The 20,229-nt window shown below is 45.2% G+C and overlaps 1 protein-coding gene across 1 annotated transcript in view; it reads right to left on the reverse strand.

The window, feature by feature from the left end:
- LOC115092722 (disintegrin and metalloproteinase domain-containing protein 9-like) overlaps positions 1-20,229 on the reverse strand; it is a 268,135-nt gene that overhangs the window by 45,458 nt on the left and 202,448 nt on the right. The window contains exon 4 of the mRNA XM_029603966.1: positions 19,207-19,287. Coding sequence (XP_029459826.1) covers positions 19,207-19,287 — 81 coding nt within the window. The remainder of the gene's footprint in view (positions 1-19,206; positions 19,288-20,229) is intronic.

Raw genomic sequence — 20,229 nt, forward strand, 5'->3', positions numbered from 1 at the left:
AAGATGTTCAGGAGCCCATTTGAAAGGAAAAGCCCTGCATAAAGCTGGTAATTCCACCACCGGGACCAAAATATATTTCAAATTTTTCAAGATTAATTTTAAACCCAGAGACTCTACTAAATCTATGAAGTTCCAGCATCACTTCCCTAAGAGACTCTGCTGGTTGAGACAAGGGGATCATAATGTCATTGGCAAACAGAGAGAGTTATACATCCTTCCTCACCCCATGTTATGCATGCTGTCCGTAGCAGACCTGTGGCAAGGCCTCCTCATCTTTCTACAGTTACTCCAGCTCCTGGTTCCTCCTCGCTGGCGGTGGTGGGCCAACAGCTCCGTCCTCAGTCCTCCCCTGGTGCGTCCGTCCCAGTTGCAGTCCTCGGCGTTCCTGGTCCAGCCACCATGTCCATTGCTTCTCGTTGGGCCTCTCCGGATTTCGAAGATGTATTCTCTAAGCAAAAAGCAAACCTTCTCCCACCTCTTCGAAGGTTTGATTGTCCCATAGACCTCCTACCTGGGACCACGCCTCCCCGAGGGCCGCACCTATCATCTGTCTCTCCCAGAGACAAAAGCTATGATGGAGTACATTCAAGAAAATCTTGCAAAGGGATTCATCCACCCCTCTACCTCTCCTGCTGGGGCAAGATTCTTTTTTGTGACCAAGAAGGATGGATCACTCAGGCCGTGTATTGACTATCATGGACTAAACACCATCACCCGTAAAGACAAGTACCCTCTGCCACTGATCTCGGAATTATTCAATCACTTGCATGGAGCTACCGTCCAGCTGAGAAAAACCTCCAGGCAAATGCCCTATCATGCTCTTTCAAGCCTGAAGATACTCCGGAAGAACCCAGTCATATAATAGACCCAGCTTGTATTTGCTTATCCGCTACTCACCCAGTCCCTACTGGGAAGACTGTCGTGCCCCAACAACTCCAAGAAAGAGTCCTCTGGTGGGCACATAATTCTAAGTTTGCTGGTCACCCAGGGTGAGCATGAACCTTGACGGTGCTCCAGCGGTTCTTCTAGTGGCCCATTATGGTCTCTGACGCTAAAGCATACGTTGAATCCTGTAACAAAAACCCCCGGTTGGTGGACCTTGGGGCCTACTTCAACCTCTTCCTGCTCCCGCGGAACCATGGACCCACCTGTCTACGGATTTCATCATGGACTTGCCTCCATCCAAGGGCAATACCATTATATGGGTAACCATAGACCAATTTTCAAAAATGGCCCATTTCGTCCTTATACTGGGCCTACCATCTGCTCCTGAACGGGCATGCCTATTCTTCCGTCACATCTTCAGATTACATGGCCTACCCAAGAACACTGTCTCTGATAGAAGTCCACAATTCGTTGCTAGATATTGGCGCGCGATTTGCCGAAAGTTTGGCATTAACATCAGTCTAACAACTGCTTACCATCCTCAAGCCAATGGAGAAGCTGAGCGAATGAATCACTCTTTGAAGGCCTTCCTAGGCGCTTACATTAATGACCGCCAAGACAATTGGTCTGAACTTCTTCCTTGGGTGGAGTTTTCTCACAACTCCCACATCGCCACAGCTACAGGCACATCACCGTTATCCATCGTCTGTGGAAACTCATTGATCCACCAAATTCGCATATAACAATTTCCTTTTCCTATAACTGTTTAGCCCTTTCACATTCAAAGAAAATATTTTAATCATAGCCATCATGCTTATCCCTGCTTGTTCTCAATGTGGTCACCAAGCACAACCCCTTCTATGTCCTGTATAAGCATAAAAAGATATATAGAAGCTGTCCCTCTGGACCCTGGCATATTTCCCACCAACATGTAATCTGCAGCACCGCTACACCTTGAAAGTACTATCCGCGAATAAACCCCCTTCCCAAACTACCCCCACCCCCACCCCTCATGGAAAAAAAACTGCTCAAGCTCTGAGCAGCTAAGAAATATGGGGGAGAACCATAAGGCCCCCGACACCCCCCCTCCCCTCCCAGTAGCCTAAAGTTAATAAAAGCTGTCATAAAAAATGAAAAGTTACAGCACCCTTGTACTGACCTCAACAGAATAATGAAGCCTTTAGGAAAAAGCTGTGTTAGTACCAATAATATGAATATAATGCGCTATAAATAAAATACAGTCAAGTCACTGAGTCCTGTTTGGCACTGAAACAGCTCGTCTGCTATTGGAGTTGCTGACCTCCTTTCTCCACCAGTTGCCAATGAGGATGGTCATCCTGTCTCACCAAGGTTGTGGTATTCAACACAGTAGATGAGGGGATCACACAACCCAACTCTGCCAAAATAACCTTAGCTTCTCCTGCCATTTTAACTTTGAAAGTAGCTACTTGTATTGTAAATGCCATGCCAAAGGGACAGAGCCGTCTATAGCTGCAATTTTCCTTATGCAGTAAAGAAGTGACAGTCCACATCTCGAATCACTTGTGCATTGTAGTAGATGAAAGATTGGCGAAAAGTGAAACTCGGAGCATATTCCACAGCTAGTATTTCTTTTTCTGTCCAATGTTAAATATTTGATCCTTCACTGAGAATGAGTGAAAGCAAACAATTATATCACAGGGCACTCACCTCCTCATTGACCCATAACTCGGTGAGCCCACTCAATGGCAATATCAGACAGTCTCGGGAAGGCTGAAGCCTCTTCAGTCTTGCAGGAACATGCAGAACTGCAATATCTCTGCCTTGCAATCAGAGTTTTCACGCCCTCCGCAATGCCCCAAAATCTTAAGATTGCATCACCGGGACCAGTTTCCATATCTTCAATTGTGTTGGCAAGAGCGGAGTTTTTTTTATCTCAATGTGGTATATTTCAGTTGCAGATCCTCGAGCTAGAGAGCCTGTGCATCCAGAGTCGTGCCATGCTTATCTGTGCATCAGCCAATGTCTAATAGTTTTTCCCTTAATTCAGACATCAGTGTGATCATCTTGGCTTTGTTATTTTTAATATTTTTAAGAAGGTAACAAAACTATTCATGGAATTTGGCTCGGGAAGGTAAGTCTGATTCACCGTGCGAAGAGTGCACAGCATCTGAGTTTATCTCCGTAGTGAGTTAGGGCCCACTCAAAGGCCCAGAGTCGCTGTCATCATCACTGAAATCTTTCCCGGCCTTCATAAAAGAAAACTGCTTCAAATCTACTGTTTTCTTCTTGGTAGTCATGGTTGGTTGGTTAGCATTGTATCAAGCTGCGATGGAATGCAAAAATTCCATTGGTGCTGTAAAATAGTTGCAAAAAGGCTATCTGGGGTCGGGAACTCCGTCTCAGGTGGCCATTGCAGTCAGTGTTGTCATCAACCCCCAGTTTGTCTCCTTTCTATGCTGAAAAACCAACATCTGCTTTCCTCCAGGCCCCATAGACCACTCTCTGCTTTAAAGGCAGTTTCACTCTTTTTTTTCTCTGTGCTCTTCCTTGAGCCAGCAGGCTTTACTTCAGTGCTCTGCTGCACACTATAGCACTGCTTTGCCTACAGACTTCTTCTTTGGCCGGCATCACAACAAACAAACTTTCTTTAACAGTTCTCCCTGTAGACTTTGGGTTTTTTTTCCTGTACCAAGCTTAGAAAAAATTCCCCTGACATCATATGTGAGGATGACCAAGCATATCATCTAGGACAGAGCAGAAAACCATACTGACTCCAGCTTTTTCTATTACAATTTTAAATTCTATTATCATACACAGCACTTTAACAAAATTTATTTATTTATTTATTTATTTAAAATTTTTATATACCGGCATTCATGTTACAAACACATCATGCCGGTTTACATATAACAGGGGTGTACAATGAACAATTGAGTAACCTATTGGTGTGGAAGGAAGCAGTTACAAATAACAAGGTAATAGAACTGGGAGAAGAGAAGAAAAGGAGCGTATAACATTAGATGAAGGTATTTACATTAGCAGAAACATATTTACATGAGTAAGTGGTAGATCTGGCTGAATAAAATTAATCGGTGTCCGGGAATGCTTTTTTAAACAGCCAGGTCTTAAGTCTCTTCCTGAAGGTTGGGAGGCTGGGCTCCTGTCTAAGGTCCGGAGGGATGGAGTTCCACAGAAGGGGGACAGCTGTTGAGAAGGCCCGATCTCTCAAGGTAATGTGTCTGGTGGTTTTGGCTGGGGGCACTTGAAGAGATCCACTAAGTGCGTTTCTTGTTGGTCTGGAGGAGTTGTAAATTTGGAAAGGGACTTGTAAGTCTAGAGGGGTGTGTAGATGGATAGTTTTGTATATTATGGAAAGAGATTTGTAGAGGATTCTAAAGTGAACAGGCAACCAGTGGAGATCTTTTAGGATTGGAGATATATGGTCCCTCCTCCTGGAATTTGTCAGTAGTCTTGCCGCAGCGTTTTGTAACATCTGAAGGGGTTTAGTGTAGGAGGAGGGTAGGCCCAGAAGGATAGAGTTACAGTAATCGATCTTAGAAAAAATGATAGCTTGTAGAATGGTTCTGAAATCCTGAGTGTGGAAGAGTGGTCTGATTCTTTTCAGAACTTGGAGTTTATGGAAACAATCCTTGGTGGTTCTGTTGATGGAGGCTTTAAGGTTCATCCTGTTATCAATGAATACTCCTAGATCTCTCACCTGTGTAGTAGTTGGGATAGTTGGAGGATTTGAGATGGAATTGTTATCTGGGGAGATGAGTAGCATTTCTGTTTTAGAGGAGTTTAAAACTAGGTTTAGGTTAGACAGGAGACGTTTAATTTCGGAGAGACGGTTTTCCCAGTGAACCAATGATTTGCGTAAGAATCTTTAATGGGTATCACGATCTGGATGTCGTCGGCATAAAGGAAATGTTTGAGGTTAAGGTTGGAGAGGAGTTTGCAGATTGGTAACAGATAAATGTTAAAGAGTGTAGGTGATAGTGAGGAGCCCTGAGGGACTCCTATGGTTGCGTCCATTCGTGAGGATTCTTTGTTCTGTATCTTAACCTTGAAGCCTCTGTTGGAGAGAAAAGATTTAAACCATGAGAGTGCGGTGCCTGAGATACCTATAGAAGCCAGAATGGAAATAAGAATGGAATGGTTGACCGTATCAAAGGCGGCTGATAGGTCCAGTAGAATCAGAAGGAAGGATTGACCTTTGTCCAGGCCCATTAGTATGAAGTCAGACATGGAGATGAGGAGGGATTCGGTGCTCAATGATTTGCGAAATCCGTATTGTGATTGGAATAGGATTTTGTTTTCTTCAATGTAGTCGGAGAGTTGAGTATTGACAACTTTTTCTAGAATCTTGGCAATGAATGGGAGATTGGCGATAGGTCGGAAATTGTTGGGGTCTTTAGGATCCAAATTGGGTTTCTTAAGTAGAGGTTTGATGGAGGCCAGTTTGAGGTCGTCAGGATATAGACCTTGGGAGAGTGAGCAATTTATGATGTCAGACAAAGTTTTAGCGATGGATTCAGGGATGGCCAGGAGCAGTTTGGTGGGGATAGAATCCAAAGGATGTGAGGAAGGTTTCATTCTTCTTATAAGAGTTTGTATCTCTAAGATAGAGATGGGTTCCAGTGTTTCCAGACCATTGTTGTTGAGGGATGACTGTTGAAGAGACTGGTGAAGAGCAGGGTCGGTGGGATTAGAAGGCAGTTGTGTTAGAAGGCTGTTGACTTTGTTGTAAAAATGAAGTGCAAGTTCTTCAGCTTTGGATTGTGCTAGGTTGTTGGGAATCTCCTATGGGGTGATTTGGGTGAGATTGGAAACATAGGCGAAGAGGGCTTTTGCGTCGAAGATTAAGTGGTGAATTTTGGAAGCATAGTAGTCCCTTTTGGATTTGGAGGTAGCTGACTTGTATTGATGGAGGGTGGCTTTGTAGATGGATTGTGTATTGGTGCTGGGGGATTTGCGCCAGTCACTCTCTTTCTGTCTTAGATTTTGTTTTAGCTTTCTAAGTTCTTCCGTGAACCATGATTGTCTATTTGAGGCGTTTGGGAGTGATTTTTTGGTTGCTAGTGGACATAGCTTGTTGGCTATGGAATCTGTGATGGCTTTCCAAGTGCGGAGAGCTGTGTTTGGGTTTGAGAGATCAATGGATGGTAGTTGAGAGGTTAGGTGGGCGCTGAGGTCTTCAGTGGAACAGGTTTTTCTGTATGGGAAGGATGGTGAAGGTCCTTTGGGGGTGGAAGGTTTTTTCAATGCGAATGAGGTTGAGATAAGTGAGTGATCTGACCAAGGGACCTTCTTGCTCTTGAGGCGTGAAGAATGTTTGATGCCTGGGTTAATAAAGATAAGATCCAGCGTGTGGCCTGTTTTGTGTGTGGGTTTGCTAACTATTTGTTTAAAACCCAGGGCTGAGAGGGCTGAGAGAAAGGATTCACAGCTGGATGAGAGGGTGGGGTTATCCACGTGCAGATTAAAGTCTCCTAGGATAATTGCTGGAGCATCCAGTTTGATAAGGGTTGTGATTTCCTCTATTAAGGGAGAGGGGTCTGTCTCAAGGAGGCCTGGAGGGGCGTAGACGAGTAGGATTTGTAATTGTTCCGAGGTGAAGAGACCCATTTCTAGTTTAGAGTCTGAATTATATGGGTGCTGGATGAACCCGAGGTCTTTTTTTGATGCAAATAGAAGTCCTCCTCCTCTTTTTTTCAGTCGGGGGATGGAGAAGATGTCGTAGTTTGAAGTGGGGAGTTGGTTTATAATTGCTGTGTCCGTAGGTTTGAGCCATGTTTCCGTTATAGTACATATATCTGGTTTGGTGTCAAGGAGATAGTCGTTGAGGATTAGAGATTTCTTGGACAGAGATTGTGCATTAACTAATGAAAGTGAGAGTAAAGTGAGGCCTAAGAGTTGGGTGATGGGTGTTATCAAAATTGGTGTGAGTGATTTCAGGTTTCGGTGTAGCGCCTGTCGTTTGGGTTGTGATATGAATGACCTGTTAGGTTTTCCTATTTCTGACAGGCAATGTTGTAGAATAGGTATTGGGAAGGTGGGGAACATTTTAGCGTGTAGGTCTTTTGTTGTACTAGTGCTGCGTTTGTGCTGGTGATGGACCGGAGGGTGAGGACAGCCTTTGTGAGCGGAGGCACGTTGGAGCTGTAGCTGGATGTGTAGCCCTCCGGGGCTGCATGAAGGGGCCAGCCCCTTTGACGCGCGACGCCGAGGAGCGTCAAAAAATTTAAACGGACTCTTGGTCCCGCCTCCCAGGCGTCGGGGGGACACGGCCCTGAAGGCTATTGGTTGTCTCGAGGGCTCAGGGAGGGGCGAAAGGCGGCGAAAGGGGCGAAAGGCGGCGCAGTGCGGCGAAACTCTTACTTTGGTTTCTCTTTCTTTTTCTTCCAAGTTTTCAGATTCTAACGTGGTTGGGTGGGGTTTTCACAGCGGTTTGTTTCTCTGGTGGTTCTCTTTTGTCTCCTTTTTCAGCTGGAGCGGGTTGGAATCGCCTTCTTCCTCTGGTTTCTTGGCTGAAGGCTGGCAGGTGGGCTTCGGGTCCGATGGGCCTGCTGAGAGAGTGAGGGTGGTCCGGATGATGCCTCGGGGTCCTTCAGGGCAGCCCGAATGGGCTGCACGAAGGGGCGCACAAAGGGGCTGGCCCCTTTGTTGCGCTCATTCGGCACGCGACGCCGGGGAGAGCAGGGGTTTAAATACCCCGCCGGTCGCGCCCCTGACGTCACCGCTGCGACAGCGTGGTGGGCGGGTTCTGGTGGTTGCTGTCGGTTCTGGGAGCGGGCTCAGGGCTAGGCGCGTGGTCGGCCGGAGACGGGAGTTCGCGGTCCAGGTCGGGTCGTGGCCGGCAGAAGGTGGGGGCTCGTGGCCCTGCAGTTCCGGAGGTAAGTAGAGCGGCAAGACAGCAGAGGAACGGTCGGCGATCGGCGAGGGGGCCCGATCGGGGGCAAGCGGAACAAGAGGCCTTACCCCGACGGGCTTCAGCGCCGATCGCGCAGGACAAGTTCACCGCTGGATCGCCGAGGAGAGCAAGAGAAGGCAGCCGGGGAGAGCAGGGGTTTAAATACCCCGCCGGTCGCACCCCTGACGTCACCGCTGCGACAGCGTGGTGGGCGGGTCCTGGTGGTTGCTGTCGGTTCTGGGAGCGGGCTCAGGGCTAGGCGCCTGGTCGGCCGGAGACGGGAGTTCGCGGTCCGGGTCGGGTCGTGGCCGGCAGAAGGTGGGGGCTCGTGGCCCTGCAGTTCCGGAGGTAAGTAGAGCGGCAAGACAGCAGAGGAACGGTCGGCGATCGGCGAGGGGGCCCGATCGGGGGCAAGCGGAACAAGAGGCCTTACCCCGACGGGCTTCAGCGCCGATCGCGCAGGCCAAGTTCACCGCTGGATCGCCGAGGAGAGCAAGATAGTAGACTGCCTTACTTCAGGACAGTGTACTCATAAACCTTCAGAGAGGGTCAGGTGCTCCTTGCTCCTGATCCTAGCTGGGCTCACATTTTTATTCCCCTCCCAGCAGGGTCCCACCCACAGAGCTCTGTCACTTTATAAGATTTAAGGTGGATCAGGCTGAATGCCTAGTCCTGCACAGGTTAAAGAGAGAAATAGGGTCACTTCATCACAGCCGTGATTATTCCTTCACTGAATGTTTCCAACTCATGTCCAGTAGGGATGTGAATCGTTTAGGACGATTAAATTAATCGTCCGATATTTTAATATCGTCTTAAACCGTTATGGAACACAATCAATACAGATTCTAACGATTTATCGTATAAATCGTTAGAATCGTGAGCCGGCACACTAAGAACCCCCTAAAACCCCCCCCGACCCCTTTAAATTAAATCCCCCACCCTCCCGAAACCCCCCCCAAATAACTTAAATACACCTGCGGGTCCAGCGGCGGTCCGGAACGGACAGCGGTCCGGAACGGGCTCCTGCTCCTGCATCTGGTCGTCTTCGGCCGGCGCCATTTTCCAAAATGGCGCCGAAAAATGGCGGCGGCCATAGACGAAAAAGAGTGGACGGCAGGAGGTCCTTCCGGACCCCCGCTGGACTTTTGGCAAGTCTCGTGGGGGTCAGGAGGCCCCCCACAAGCTGGCCAAAAGTTCCTGGAGGTCCAGCGGGGGTCAGGAGCGATTTCCCGCCGCGAATCGTTTTCGTACGGAAAATGGCGCCGGCCATACGCGTATGGCCGGCGCCATTTTCCGTACGGAAAATGGCGCCGGCAGGAGATCGACTGCAGGAGGGTCGTTCAGCGAGGCGCCGGAACCCTCGCTGAACGACCTCCTGCAGTCGATCTCCTGCCGGCGCCATTTTCCGTACGGAAAATGGCGCCGGCCATACGCGTATGGCCGGCGCCATTTTCCGTACGAAAACGATTCGCGGCGGGAAATCGCTCCCTGACCCCCGCTGGACCTCCAGGAACTTTTGGCCAGCTTGTGGGGGGCCTCCTGACCCCCACGAGACTTGCCAAAAGTCCAGCGGGGGTCCGGAAGGACCTCCTGCCGTCCAATCTTTTTCGTCTATGGGCGCCGCCATTTTTCGGCGCCATTTGGAAAATGGCGCCGGCCGAAGACGACAAGATGCAGGAGCAGGAGCCCGTTCCGGACCGCTGCCGTTCCGGACCGCCGCTGGACCCGCAGGTTATTTAAGTTATTTGGGGGTGGGGGATTTAATTTAAAGGGTCGGGGGTGGGTTTTAGGGGGTTTTAATGTGCCGGTTTTTTCGATTTTTCGATTTTTCGATTTTTTAACGATTTTCACGATTTTTCACGATATTTTACCCCCCCAAACGGCAACAATACGATTCCCTCCCCCTCCCAGCCGAAATCGATCGTTAAGACGATCGAGGACACGATTCACATCCCTAATGTCCAGATATTTGCTCTGACAGAAGGTGGTTGATCAAGATTTCTGATGCAGATTGTGTTTTGTACTGGTGAAAGACATTTGATTTTGAAATTTTCTGTCCAGCGGGTTTTCCCGTATGCAATCAACAATTTTTATTGGGGTTTGGTGTTGGAGCATATGATGTTCAATTGTGTTTTTGATTTATATTTTATGTTTGATTTTTTTTTTTGAAACCTTTATTTATCACATTTTCAATAACACGAATCGTATCACAAACAACCTCTTGATATGAGTTACAGATTGGAAAGATCCCTTGGTCCGCGACCCTGCGTCATGGGAGAGATAACAACAGGAAACATCTGGTATATAATGAGAAATGATGATTAACAATATTAAATGGGTGGAATGAATACAACAAGAAGTTATTACTTTCCAGCTTGCTCGATTCTCCCCTTCCCCACCCCTCCTCCCCCTCCTCCCCCCCTTACCCCCGCTACTCCGAGCGCTATTGAGGTTGAGATGAAAGAAGGATTGATATAGCACAAGCTTCCCAAAGACACTAAGTATAGAAACATGAAATGATCTTTTTTTTTTATATTTAAACTTTATTGAATTTTTCATCAATTACAGGAAATAATATCAATGTATATCATAATCCCACCTAAGTTCATTTACTCTTTAAACATTCAAAAAAAAAAACACAAGAAATTGTATACATTAATTAATAACACTATTTTAAGAAATATGGGAGACCAAGGGTGATTATAGCAGTTATAATAAAGAAATTTAACTTCAAAGAAATACATGCTGACTTCTGAGTTAACACCAACATTACAACTTTTTCCAACTACCTTAGGATTCTCATTAGGGCCGTGGTGAAGTATCTAGATAAATGCGCAGTTGCTCTGGTTCTATGAAAACATATTTAGCTTCTCCAAAGTATAAAAAACAACGGCAAGGAAAACGTAACATAAATCTAGCTCCTCTCTCAACTACCTCCTTCCTCATTTCTAAGAACTTTTTCCGTTTTACTTGCGTCACTCTAGCTATATCAGGGAAAATACAAATAGGGTGACCAAAGAACTTCATTTTCTGAAATCTGAAATGTTGTTTTAAAACATTATCTCTTTCAACTCTTGATGCAAACTGAACCAATAAAGTGGCTCGTGAGGAAATATCCATTTCAAATGATTTTTCTAGAAAATCAGTTATATCCATAGATTCTTCTTCTAATCCTTCTTGTTGTTTAGAACTTCCCTTCTCAGAAGATCTTTGTATCTGGTAATATGTTGTTATTATTACTGGGGTTTTTTCCAGAGGGTACTTTAGTATATTCACAAAGTAACTTTTCAGTAAGTCCACTGCAGATTGCAATTTAGTTCTTGGAAAGTTCAAAAATCGCAAATTTGCTCTCTTGGATTGATTTTCTTGAAATTCCATTTTACTCTCAAAAAATCTCTCTGATTTTATAAGGTTTACTTGAACTTCTTCCATCTTTTTTACCTTCTCTTCCAAAATTGAAGTTCTTTTATCAACCTCTATTATCTTCTCTTCAACTTTATTTGTTTTACTCATGGCTTCTTTCACCGTTAAAGTCAAAGTATTAATAGATTCCTGCATTACAACCAGAATGCTCTTAATCTCTTCCAGGGAAGGGGAAAGAGAGGAGGTGGACAAAGACACATTATTCATCGCGGCTCCTACCTCCGAAGGTCCTTCGCTACCCTTTTGTTCTTCTGGGCGTTGTTGAGCCACTATCTCATGGTTCCTGGAACCCGTGGAGTCCTTCCCCACTGGGTTCACCGAGGAGAAGAAAAAGTCACCTTCTCCTCTCGGAGTCCCATTACTTTCCATCAAGGGTTTCCCCAGTAAGTCCACTTCTAGTGTTCTCGCTGGTGGCGTCGGAGCCGTTGGACATCCCGGGCTCAGCGATATCTCCAACGTCAGGGGGCTCGGCGGCTGCTCCACGCCTGCCCCAGCGACCTGAGCTTCCGGGTCAAAAGTCGGTGTTCTGGCAAACGCAGCCTCTATCTTTGATTGTCATAAGGAATTTGGAGTAGAGGTAAGCTCTCGCACACGGGCTTTCCTCTTAGTATGGGGCATTATTCAAAGAATCGGCTCCAAGGGAAAAAAAATTCAGAGGTCTAGCCCGAGAAATATTCAAAGACCAGGAGCTGCCTGCCACACGCTCTCACGGGTCAGCGGCCATCTTGGTCTCCTCTGAAATGATCTTATGAATCTCAATGTTAGCCTAACTTGTGACATATGAAATAAAAGTTCAGTGTTCAATTGTCCCTGTGTGACTTGTCCATGTGTAGAATTGTAGAGGTCGACCTCTGTTTTCTAGGCCAGCGATAACGAGATTTCCCAGGACAAGATCCGATAAGCAGGAATAACTTGAGGGTCAGAAAGTGAGAATGACAGCACCATCATATTGATGAGGCCAGTATTTTATTGCGAGCTTTAGGATTGAGAGATAATAGGTATGGATTCCACATGTCCAGGTAGAGGTCATAGCGTCGTTGAGATGGCGACGACTTTGCTGACATATGCTCGAAGATGGCCAGTCTGTGTAGTCGTAACCTCCACTGCGTAAGTGAGGGAGATTCCTTTGCCAGCCACTGAGGATGGCCTGCGTGGCTAGCAAGAAGGCTTTGCATAAGAATTGGCACGTAGGATAAGTAGGCGGTCCCGAAAGCGTGTTTTTGATGAGGTGCAGTAAGCAAAGCTGCGGATTCAAGGGCAGATTGAAAGCTAAGAGTCTGCTCAGGTAATGAAGGATCTTGGTCCAGAATCGCTGAATTGCCTCACAGTCCCAAAGATTGTGAATCAAAGTTGCAGGCTCCGTACCACACTTAATACAAGCGGCTGATACAGTCAGCTTCCATTTATAAGCGAGAGTAGGCGGGATATAAAGTCTATGCAGTAGCTTGAACTGGGTTTCCCGCAGTTGTACATTTTCAACACAGGTGGCTATGCGTTTAAAACCTTTAGTTATGTGAGAGGGAGAGATTTGGCAATGTAAGTCCTGAGACCATAAGTCCGCCAATTTTGTAACCCTGTCCGAGGATATCAAGAGGTGAAGTTTCTTTACCATTGTAGAGCATTTCCTTGAGTTCGATGTAGGCATGAGGAACCTGTCCAAGGTCTCGTGGATAGTGGTATCAGCGGATGACCGTCCCCCACTCATTAGGAAGTGTCGGATTTGTAAATACGCAAAAAATGTAGCAGAAGGGAGATTGAAGCGAGATTGTAAATCCTCAAAGGAGTGAAGACTGTTGCTCACAGGGTCAAATAATTGATGCACATATTGTAGTCCTACCACGGTCCATTGTCCAAAAGCAGAAGCCTCCCAGCTAGGTGAGAACGCCGGCAAACCCACAATGGTGGCAAAAGTTAAGGTCCCCCAGGAGATGTGTAGCTGTGTGCATAATCTCTTCCAGGCCATGCGACAGGCTGCAAAGTATGGAAAATTTTTAATATGAGCGGGTAGTAAGGATTGCGGAACCCCTAGGATGTTGCATAAATCAAAAGGTTTACACCAAGCCTGAAGTAAGGGCCGTGGAATCAAAATCTCCGTAGCAGCAACCCAGTCTTGCAGATGACAAAGTAAAGTAGCAACATTATACAAATGGATGTTGGGGCACATCAAACCTCTCTCAGACAATGGGCGCATGAGCTGTGCCAAACTTATCCTGGCTTTTTTATTTTTCCAGAGAAAGCGACGAAGGGCTTAATGTAGGTCCATAATATGTTGACGTTTGATCCATAATGGCAGCATATGTAAGACATATAACCATTTTGGGAATTCAATCATTTTGAAGAGTTGTATCCGACCTGAGAGCGAAAGCGGCAGGTCCGTCCAATCTTTCAGCTTCTGTTTGGTTTTGGCAAGTAGAGGGAGGATGTTAGCAACATAGAGATTATTAATATCAATCGGGATATGAATGCCCAGATACTTCATCGCAGCCGTTACCCAGCGCAATGGAAAAGTCCCTTGCCAGCTACTTCGCACCTGATTCGTAACATCAATGGCCTCAGATTTGTCGGTATTTATTTTTAAACCCGAGAATTTGCCAAATAGCGTCTGCAGTTCCAATACTCGGGGTAAGGAAGACAAAGGATTTAAAACAAATATGAGCACATCATCGGCAAATGCAGCTACTTTAAAGCAGGTTCCCCCCACTCGGAACCCCTCTACTACCGGATCTGAATTAATGGCCCTGAGAAGTGGGTCTAATGTAAGGATATATAACAGAGGAGAAAGCGGGCATCCTTGTCTGACTCCTCAATTCAATTCAAATGGGGCTGACAATAATCCATTTGCCACAATTATCGATTGCGGCTGCCGGTAAAGTTGAAATATATTTTGGAGGATCGACCCTTGAAAGCCAAATCTTTGTAATACAGAAAACATGTACGCCCAATTCACCCGGTCGAAGGCTTTTTCAGCGTCAAATCCCACTGCTAATGCTGGGATTGCTCGAGCCGAGCAGTAAGTCATAGCAGCCCACAAACTTAATATATGTTTACTGGCTTTACGGCCCTTCACAAAACCCACTTGGCTGCTGGATATGAGGTGGGGTAGGACTACACTCATCCTGGTAGCTAGGATTCTTGCAAATAATTTGACATCATAATTTAAGAGTGAGATTGGGTGGTAGGAGGCCGGACTCAGTGGGTCTTTACTGCTTTTTGGAAGGACCGTGATATAGGCCATAGTAGCTTCTGCTGTGAACCCTGTTTGTGCTACTGTAGAGAAATATAATTGTAGGGGACCCGCAATCTCGGTTTTCAGTAATTTATAATAGTCCGCATTAAGACCATCTGGGCCCGGGGCTTTGTGGGACTGACTGGCCCCTATCTCATCCCAAATTTCCTTCTCTGTTATTGGGGCATTCAGGAAGTCCAATTGATTCTGAGTAAGAATAGGCAGGGAGAGAGAGCTGAAAACATTTTCCTCAATTTGCTTTGCTTGGGGTCGTGGTTCCTCTGCATACAGAGTCTTATAAAATTCTCTGAATAATGCACAAATTTTGGGGCCGGACGTATGTCTAGAGCCTTGTGGATCCTGAAGGGCTGCTATAAAAGCTGTTCCTCTGTGTGCACGTACTTGGTTAGCCAACAATTTACCCATTTTATTGCCAAACCTATATAGCCGATGGGAATGAAAAAGGATATCATGTTGTGTTCTCTGATGAATATAACAGTTTAAGGTAGTCACTAGGTCTCTGTAATTCTGTTTAGATTGGGGAGCAGGGTGGGCTATCATGGTTCTTTTTGCCTTTTGAACAGCTCTGCCAAGATCGATTAATTGTTTGCTAGCGGCTTTCCGTTGTCTTATAACATAGGCAATGATCTCGCCCCTCATAGTAGCTTTCCCCGCCTCCCACAATAAAGCCGGGTTATTTTGATGTTGGGAATTATGGTACATATAGTTATCCCATTTCTCTTTAAGGAAGACTTGAAAGTCTTTATCCTCAGAGAGATGGTCAGGGAATCGCCATCGAGCCTTAGAGGCTTTTGGGCCCCCAATAAAGGCCTCTATCCATATTAAGGCATGGTCCGAACACTCTGCAGGCCCAATCTCTGCTGTAGCTATTTTGTTGAAGCCATGTGGTGTAGTAAAAATATAATCTATTCTGGACATTGAATTGTGCGCCCTAGCAATGTGTGTATAGTCTCTCTCTTCCGGATGCAATATTCGCCATGGGTCAACTAAATGCAGTTGATTGCAAAGAAATGGAATCCCTTTACGGGTGGAAGGCCGAGATTGTGACGTGGAATTGGAGCTGTCCAGAGTATGATCTGCTACTTGATTAAAATCACCAGCTAATAATACTATCCCTTTACTATGATGTGTGATGAGTTGGGTTAAGCGGGTGAAGAAACTGTGTTGATACACATTCGGGGCGTAGACACTGCATAACGTGACCTCTTCACCAAATAATTTCCCTATGATTAGCACATAGCGACCCTCCCCGTCTGCCAGTACCTGAGTCTCCTCAAACACTGCACTTTTTCCAATCAAGATGGCGACCCCCCCTTTTCTATTCTGTGCAGGGGAATAGAACACCTTTCCTACCCAATCCCGGGACAGTTTCTGGCTTTCTGAAGCACTCAGGTGCGTCTCCTGTAGAAAGGCGATTTTTGCTTTGTGTCGCTGCAAGGCTTGTAAAACTTTAGCCCGCTTAACAGGCGAACCCAATCCCGCTACATTCCAGGAAACACAACGAAACTTTTCAGCCATAGTCTATCTGGGAACTGACCATGAATAACTTCTTTAGGACGTAAATCTTAACCCAGGAAGCGCACCCCTCCCAGCCTAGGGGTACTACGACCAGGGTCCTCAAGCTCAAGCTCTGGTACCAATTCAATCTGGTGAACAAGTTCCTATAGACCTCAAAAATAGGTAGTGCTATTATGCAATAAAAAAGAGCGCTCCCCCAAGACCCTCTCCCCCCCTCTTCCCCCCTACCCAACCCAATAAATGTGAAATCCCCTAAATCCTCCATAGAACGGAGAAAGAAGACCACAATTGTGCCTTACCGGCCCCCCCATCTTCAGTCAAGCATACAGTAACCAACCGGGTTCTAAGCCGAACAGTAACATATAAAGCATAAATCCCCTGTTTTAAACATTGTGCATAGGTAGTAAATACAAAAGGCGAAACCAAGAGTTTTAACAGGTCCGTCGTCTCCTAATAGGAGAAGAAAAAGTGAACACTGAAATAGCCAGCGTGCCAGCGTCATTGCGGAGTGGAGGCGCTTGCCAGGAATTGTTTGGCGGCTTCTACAGATTCGAAGTTGCGCCAGGCCCCATTATGTTCCAATCTTAGTTTGGCCGGATACTGCAGCATAAACCTGATCTTTCTGTTCACTAACTCAGCACATAATGGCGAGTACTCTCGGCGCTTAGCAGATACCGCTGCTGAGTAATCCTGAAAAATCATGATTTTACAGCCTTCGTATGTGAGATTAGCATGGCGCCGAAAAGCTTGAAGGATCACAGTTTTATGACAAAAATTCAAATAGCGTGCGATCACCACCCTGGGTTTCAGGGCATCTGATTTTTTGATCCCCATTCTATGCGCTCGTTCTACAGTAACACTGCCCAGGAGCTCTGTCAGGCCCAGTTCAGTTAACAACCATGTTTCCAAGATTTTTGCTAGGTCTTTATCAAGCACAGCCTCGGGGAAACCCACAAATCTTAAATTGTTTCTTCTGGACCTATTTTCTAAGTCCTCCACTTTATCTTCAAGGGAGTGCACCTGTTTTATAAGCTTTTCTTGGTGTTGCAGAAGATTTTGGGTTTCAGTTTCCACATCAGCTATGCGCTGCTGCGTGTCTGCTACTTGAGTTTTTATTTCTTGTAAAGTTTCATTACCTGAATTTATTTTTTGAGCCAGGTCCGAGAATCGAGGTTCCAGTGCCTGGACTACTGCCTGTGTAACCTCTCCCACGAGATCTGTAGATTCCTTCGGCGTGCCAGGGCTCGGGGGTCCGGCGGCCATCTTGCCTTCGGTTTGCCGACTCGAAATTTTTTCTCGGCGCTGTGGTTTAGAAGCCATCCCAGGTTCACCACTATTGAAAAAAGAATCGAGGGTGGTTTGATGTGGGGTTATGTCTGCTGGAGCCGCCACGATGCACGCTTAATTCGCCGGTTTATTAGCTGTTTTTGACGGGGGAGCCGGGAGCGCGGTGAGCTTGCTGCCTACCCGCTCATCAGGTCACGTGGTCTCATGTTTGATTTTTTTAATTGTTTTAAATGTTTCCCTGAAGCAGGCAGTTCTTGTGAAACATGACCAGGGTGGTTTTATTTAAATATAAATATTTTGTCTTTGTGTATTAGAAAATAAATTGATTTTGCATTTATCTTTCTTCTATTGTTTTTTTACATTTATTTTATTTCCAATCTGCTATTCTGCTGCTCTCAGCAAACACACTCATTGGGTTCTGTAGGGAGCCATGGTGTGTAGTTTGACTAATTGCTACTCTGATTACTGATAATAAAGAAGGAAAGCCTAAGCAGTTGTGAATAAAGGCTCATGGTGCTGTAACCCCAACAAACACTAGTTCCAATTGAGCAGGAAGATCAAAATAGCAGGACGTTGCCAAGTCAAAAACAATTATATAGATGTCTATATACGGTATATCTACATCTATATCTGTGAATCTCTTTCTCCCTATATATTTACTTACCTGGTGATATCAGAGTAAGCTATCTGAAATTTCAAAAATATATGACTTAGAGGTTGGTCCAGTGGCAGTGCACATGCAGAAGCCCCAGGTTCAATTCAGAAGCTCACCTCCTGTTCCTTGAGTCAGCTGGAGCTTAGGATGCAGCAAAGAAAAACAGCTTTCACAGCCCTGGGATGGCATAGGAGCCTCAGTCGTTGCACAAAGATGATACTTAGTGGCAAGACTTAGCATTCATGCTTATCAAGTTCCAAAGGATGTCTCATTCTATGTCACTGACTGAGGACTGTCACTGCAATGCCTGGACTTATTTGGGAGGGTAAACCTGGGTAGGAAAAAACCCTGGGTAGATGTGAACAAAGGCTCACGGTGCCATAACTCAAAAGAGGCTGGCAGCAATTGAGCTGGAAGCTCATAGGAGTGGCACAATAATTGCTGGGCCAAAAAGAATTAAATACTCTGATGGGGTAATTTTCAAAGGAAAATGTGAATGTAATATACTACTGTAGCAATTTTTAAAAACTCATTTACCTGCATTAAATATATACAATATAGATAAAACCTACTGACAATTCAATAGCAAATACTGTAGCAATGTTAAAAAGCCTTTTATCCGCACTACAAATATTTAATGAGAATAAATGGACTTTTGAAAATTGCTACAATAGTATGTTACATTTGCATTTTCCTTTGAAAATTATTCTGTACATAAATACAAGCATTTTATAAGCCTTCTGTCTTACCATAAAATGTTCATCAACAACATATGCAACCACATACAATATAACACAATACAGTGACTCTACCATGAACATAATTTTCTCCTACAGCAGCTACAACAAAGATTTGTTGTGGTATATAATATGCATCTGGAATGATAAGTTTGCTAAAAAAAATATTGCTTCTATTTAGATTCCACCCTGAACTACTTGTCCAGATAAGGTGGAATATAAATTATTTAAAATAAAATAAAAATTCCTCTACAAGATCAAGGGAATTTTTTTTAATTACTCCCACATGTAGAACTAAAATTGCCACTGTCTCAAATAAGAAAGCTTGTCCATTCACTAGAGGGCTGCAAGGGCTACTTCAGTGGCACCCCAGGCTCTAGCCAGTATGAAAATAAGGAAAATGAGCTAGTCCTTACACCAAATTCTTTTGCTTGACAATGATTCCTGTGGTATTATAAAGCTGATACCACAGGAATGTGCTTTTTCAAGTCTAAAGATTTTTTTCACCACTTAAACATACATTAAATATCCATTGTATAAAAATGTTTTAATTACTTACTCCTTTCCCATTGCAATGAACATCTGGAAAACATTTTGCACCTATGCTCCGAACACTTACACAGTGATGTCCTACACATAGCTTAAAAAAAAGACAGAATGAAACACAGTCAGTCACAATTCCAGTTCTACATGAAGTTTGATGATCATGCTGGATACTTGTTTTGGAAAAATCCATAACAATCAAATATAAAAAAAAATAAGCCTCTTGTTATTTAACAAATTTATAGGTAGATTTACTAAACTATGATAGTATACCATGGAAGGGGCCAAATATTGCAGGGGGACATCCTCACGAATTTGGCCCCTCCTGACAAATTATTGCAGCTGTACCGTGGCATGAATTTTTATCGCAAAAGTGTGCAATAAAAAAATGTGCCATGATTCTGTCCCTTCCCATGCAATGGTGGCCCACCTCAGCCTGGGCTGCCATGACTTAAAGGGCCGGTGGCCTGAAAAATGGCCCTCCCCAAAAGGCATAATAAAATCACCCCAGTGGTTGATATTGATTCCTACCTGCCTCCCCCCACCGCCTACTGAGGTGGCACTGCCCCCCCCGAAATGAAAAATAAATGCCACCTGTGCAACCACGGTCCTTTCCCTTCTCCACCCCTCCCCTTCAATCCCAAAAGCTCCATTAACATAGAATTTCCCCCCAGTCCCTCCTCAGCTCATCCCTACTCCCCTCCAAATATTATAAAATCCCTAGTGTCTAGTGTTCCCCACCATCTCCCCACCCCCTAACCCCCCAAAATAATACCCTAGTGGTCTGTGGTGGCAGGTGAATCCCCACCCCTAATTCAAAGTGAAAATGAAGTAAACAGAAGGTTGGAAAAAAATAGAGAATAATATTAGAGGACATCATTTGCACTTCTTAAACTTTCCTGTTTTGAAAAACATAGCACCACTTGATTTGTTTAAGTTTTATGTTGCACAGGTTTTGAAAGTGCCTGTTATTCTCTAAAATTGACTACTGTAATGCCCTGCTATTAGGACTTCCCAAAAACTCCATCAATCCATTACA

Source organism: Rhinatrema bivittatum, chromosome 5 (genome assembly GCF_901001135.1).
Source record: "Rhinatrema bivittatum chromosome 5, aRhiBiv1.1, whole genome shotgun sequence".
Classification (NCBI taxonomy): Eukaryota; Metazoa; Chordata; class Amphibia; order Gymnophiona; family Rhinatrematidae; genus Rhinatrema; species Rhinatrema bivittatum.